Source organism: Heptranchias perlo, chromosome 32, assembly GCF_035084215.1.
Source record: "Heptranchias perlo isolate sHepPer1 chromosome 32, sHepPer1.hap1, whole genome shotgun sequence".
Lineage (NCBI taxonomy): Eukaryota > Metazoa > Chordata > Chondrichthyes > Hexanchiformes > Hexanchidae > Heptranchias > Heptranchias perlo.
In genome coordinates, this window is record NC_090356.1 from 27,973,714 (window position 1) to 27,978,803 (window position 5,090).

General features: G+C 50.4%; 1 protein-coding gene across 1 annotated transcript; it reads right to left on the reverse strand.

Moving 5' to 3' along the window:
• Positions 1–827: 827 nt before the first annotated feature.
• On the reverse strand, positions 828–4,885 carry b3gnt7l (UDP-GlcNAc:betaGal beta-1,3-N-acetylglucosaminyltransferase 7, like). Its single transcript, XM_067970662.1, is given in 2 exon segments — positions 828–4,351; positions 4,353–4,885. Coding segments are annotated over 2 exon segments (1,416 nt in total). The 5' UTR covers positions 4,656–4,885; the 3' UTR covers positions 828–3,238.
• Between the last annotated feature and the right edge of the window lie 205 nt (positions 4,886–5,090).

Genomic DNA, 5,090 nt, shown 5'->3' on the forward strand with positions numbered 1-5,090 from the left:
GTTTATTTGCCAGGGTTTTATTTTTCTGCCCTGTCTGAGGTCTCTCTACGACACACTATCCACAGCCGAAAGGATGGGCTGGCAGCCAGCCTGTCAAAGTCTGCGCCAATGCCACGGCACATAACCAGCAAGAGAATTATGGGAACACATCTTTCCTTGTACAATTCCACATGCACCTCCCAGCAGGGGTCACTAAGCAGCAATCCACAGTAAGGACCCTAGTGATTTTTTTTTTCCTTTTCCGCCCCCCCCCCCCGCAACCGCCTTCCTTCCCCCCTCCCTTCCTACCCCACCCCAACCCAACCTTCCTCTGACCAGAGATTGAACCGGGAGCTCTGTCTGTGGGACTCTTACCGCACCAGATGGCAAATCAAAGTACTCTGTTCAATTTTTACATTTCAAAAAAAATACTTTATCACAAACAAGACATTAAGTACACATCTGCTGCAGAAATTACTACATAGAAGCTAAGTGATAAAGTTCAGTCCAGAGAATTAATTGTTTCATTGATCTGCATGAATAAATAGCCCATAATGTCAAGTTTAAACATCTATTGTTATTAAGTCATATTTACACAACACATGATACCAATTGTTGCTTCCTGGAATTTAATATTTCACAAGATCAATATATTAAAAAGTCTTAAAAATCATTAACCTGCAACACACACACAGAAATACAGCTTGCAATGTAAAGAAAATTACTTTTAGACTCTTTATTAGTTGTATTTCAATGTACATATTCAATTTTGATCATTTTGGCAAAATTGTCAAACCATTTCTAATATCAAAGTTAACACTACCAAAACAAAAATTCCATGTTGCAAGTTATTTTCAAAGTTTTATTTTGTCAACAGCAATCTGCATTTCATAAGACACAATTGGTTTTAAATATTAAGACCTCCTATTCTTTAAATTATACATGTATAGGTAGGGAACGTGTCTATTCTTTCCCACCCCCTCCCCCAAGTTAGTCACCATTTTGAAAGGCCCAGTCGTTCAGGCAATGCTTCAACCTTGGGCTGGAGGTCATGGAGTTAAATCCCATCAGCTGACACTCCAGCTCACTTGCCTCAACATGGAGTGCTTCATAAAGGCACAGTTTTACTTGTGGAGATGGTGACAAGAGGGAGGGAGGCAGCAAGAACATTAAACACTGTGCACCTCAGCAATTCCATGGCCCCTTCATCGGGACCACTGAGCAGCATCTGAAGCAAGTTAGGCAGAAATTGGTGGCCCTGACTAATCAGACGAGAGGGGCATTTTATACAATGTTAACCCCTTGGGTACTTCACATCTTAACTTTTAATTTAATATATTAATATCTGGAAGGATATTTTGTGCATTGCCAATGACTACTTCTTAGAATTAAAAGATAAAGGCTGGTTTCCAAAGTTCAAACATCAAAATAGTAGTTTGATTTGGTGGCAAATGGTTCAGAAATTAGGGTTGCCTTAAATGATTACGGAAATTTCTCACTTTAGTTTTTCCTGTTATTTCATCACACAATAAACATATGGTCGAAAATTTGTAGGCCTGAAGTTCCTGGGCCAGTTGGGGTTGTGCATCAGCAGCACAATCGGGGCAGAACCCAGGTCTTCGCCATTCCGCCAGAAGTTAAGAGGGCGTCACTTCTTACAGAAGCCATCTAGCCAGTTCCACCTGTTATGGCAACATCCATCAGAAAATCCTGGCAGTGCCACCACCAGTGCTCCCAATGCCAAATATGCCTAGTGGAAATGGGGCCCAGAACAGCACCAATCGCCAGTTTCTTAATTGCTGTTGGGGGCAAGCACCAAGCTCCTTCGGCTGGAACAGCCAGCTTTGAAATGAAGCAGCACGGTCCTCCTGCTGTGGAATTCCTGGCTCCCCCTGCCAGGGTTAGATGCCCCCAGAACATCAGAGATGGCATCGGCACCCGTCATCCCATGTAAATGGCTCCAAGCCAGAAACAGGGATGCAGTCAGGCCAGCAACAGACTGGCTGCCAGGGGTCCCGTCCCGCCACACTTCCTGCAGAGGGGCAGGGCCTCAGGAATTTCAGGGCCTCTGAGATCAGTCCAAAAGCCATGGATCATTTTTATTTGGGTTGTTGGGAGGGGGGGCGGGTGGGTGAAGGGAAGGAGGGAAAGTTTGTACCAGCACTTGACTAATAACAGTTAGCTTTCCAGATTTGTTGCAGTCACTCAATAGCAGTTCACATAGAGTTGGCTCATTCAAGTTTGTGCCACTTTTCTGCCTTTCCTTTCCTCATGTCAGTATGCTGAATTTTTTGGGAGGAAAGGAAGAAAACTAAGATTGCAGGTATGATTTTGTTTTAAATACCATTTAAAAAAGGTCCCTTTTCAAAGCATTAATTAAAAATTGCCATATCCCTTTCTGCTATAATGCATTTTAGCCACATTATTTAGTGTCCATTGATTTATTTTTGAAAGAATTACTGGGTCCTCTGATCACTGAGTGGGCCATACGGACCAGGAAGATGACATCTTCTATCTCTGGTCTGTCACTTTAGTTGATTCCACCTGCAGTGCAAAATGGGACACACTACAGTTTACACATGGCCCCTGGGTCAGGGTTGAACAAAAATACACGGTAGGCTTCCCCACCTGATCATTATAAGACTCTGCGGGACACTGCAGGTCGGCAGGGCTGGGCTCAGCTGTTACGATGCATGCCGCTGCCCCACCCTGTTGAATAGCTCACCGTGACGTGAATAACAAGCTACTTGGGCAAGATACCAGAGGGTTAATCTCATCCATATCCCAGCAAAAACTGCCTTCAGGAGAGGACGGAGGGAGGGGAGAAATAAAATTACGATGCCAACTGTTTGAAATGGTATTTGAATCCCACGGTCACTTGTGGATCCATTTAGTGAAAGTAGTGAAAAATACTTTTCTTGTACTCGAAACCGTGCAAAACGGAATTAGAGAGACAATTACTCCTTAGTTGAAGCACCCAATCACAAAAAAACTACACCGAGGAGAGTGCAACTTTATATAGAGATTAAACACTGTCGTTTGTGTGTTAAAAGTACAGCAGTTTTAGTCTACTCTATAAAGTACCTTAGCTCAGCTTATCCAGCTGAAGCTTAATATTTGAGGCATTCTGAAAAGGACAGCTCTCACCATTACAACAAGCTGATTTCACCGGTTCATCGATTCACCCAATTCGCGCCATCAGAAGTACCTACATTTTTATTGTACATGAGGATTTAAATTAAGTCACTCCATGAAAGATTCACTGACTTAAATCTATAAAAAATTTCTTGGCACAAATTAGAGTTGTATTGTGGACCGTGTCCCACATCTGCAGCAAACCTTCGGGGCTGAGTTTGTGAATGACCAGCAGGTTCTTGTAAAAGCAAGGGTCAGTGTTCATGGGGCTCACCCTGCGTTTGACTATCCCAAACGTCCTGAAGCCATAATGCAACTGTGGTTCGACCCCGACCTTCTGCAGGCACATCCCCAGGTAGACGTCGTCGATGGGATAAAGCTGGATGCTCTCGGAAATCGAAACCAGCCGCCGGGCCAAGGAAGAGGCCATCAAAAAACCGCCGCCGCCGGCGTAGGGCGGGTAGGACTTGTCGTGCAACTGCTTGGGGATGTAGTATTTGCTCTGGTGGTTCCGAATGGGCAAAGCTCTGGAGATGATGTCCCCGACGAACAGACTGTCCCGCCTCTGCCCCTCGTCCTGGGAGGACAGGAACTCCAGGACGTTTTCGGTGTTGACGAAAACGTCGTCGTCCCCCTTGAAGACGAACCGAGTCTCCCTGCAGTAGACGTCGAACCACTTGAGGAAGTTCACCTCTTTGAGGGTGAGGTTGAAGAAAGTGTCCATGAAGTCCCACTGGAGGATGTCCCCGAACAGCCGGTCCTCGTACTCGACCAGCTTCTGGAGGTTCTTGCGGTCCTTGCCGGAGGCCGGGGTCCCCAACAGGAACAGGGTCTTGATGGTCCGGCCTCCGGCGCTCTGCTCCCTGCCCCAGGTCTTCCGCACCGCGTCCCGCCGGTCGTGCTGCTCGATGACCGACTTGACGACGATCAGCAGGTCGATGCCCCCGCCGCATTTCTCGGGGTGGTTGAGCAGCATGGGGAAGTAGCGGCAGTGCCGGTACAGCACGTACTGCTGGAACCTGGCGTCCAGCCCCGGGAACCAGTCCAGGCCCCTCACCGCCCAATTCGGGCTGCAGTCCGTCACCTTCACCCCCCAGCCCGGCGAGGCGGTCACGTTGGCCTGGGCCCCGGCTTCCGCTCGCGGGCCCGCGTCCTCCGCTCCCGGGCCGCTGGTGTTCTCGCTGTTCCCGCCGCCACTCCGGTAGGAGAAGACGCTCTCGGCTTCCAACCAGCCGCCCGGGTCCAAGCGGCTGGTCCCGGCCCTCCCGGACCCCCGCGCCCACCCCGTCGCCCAGCTTCAGCTTCTGGATCACGGCCACCGTGGCGAAGACCAGCGACAGGCTCAGCAGGGTCTTGAGGAGCTTCCTCTTGCGGAACATGTACTCCATGATCAGGGGGAGGGAGGGAGGGAGGAGGAGGAGGGGGTTTAAGAGCGGCCCTGGGCTGGGCTGGGCTCTCTCCCACCCCACACTGCCTTCGGACTTCAGAGCGGCCGAGCTGCAGGAGGGAGTCCCATTGCCGTATGCCGACCTCAGCCTCATGGCACTCGGGGGCACATGTCCCCCATCCTCCCTCCTCCTCCTCCCCGGGGGAGGGGGGGCTTCAGATACAGACTGATCACTGGGGTGTAGGGGGGAGAGGGGGTTTGATTCACTGCCTCCTTGGGGTCCGAGGGAGAATGAGAGAAGAGCCGCCGCCTCCTCGGGGGCTCCCTGCGATCTGGTGGCTCATCAGCCTGACGTCGGAGGAGGAGGAGGAGGAGGCGCAGCAAGTTCTCGCACCAGACTGAGGAGATGCTGTCCCAGCAGCTTCAACTGACCCCTCCCCTCACACCCCCTCCCCTCCCCTCACACCCCCTCCCCTCCCCTCACACCCCCTCCCCTCCCCTCACACCCCCTCCCCTCACACCCCTTCTCTCCTCACCCCCTCCCCTCACACCCCCTCCCCTCACACCCCCTCCCCTCACACCCCCTCCC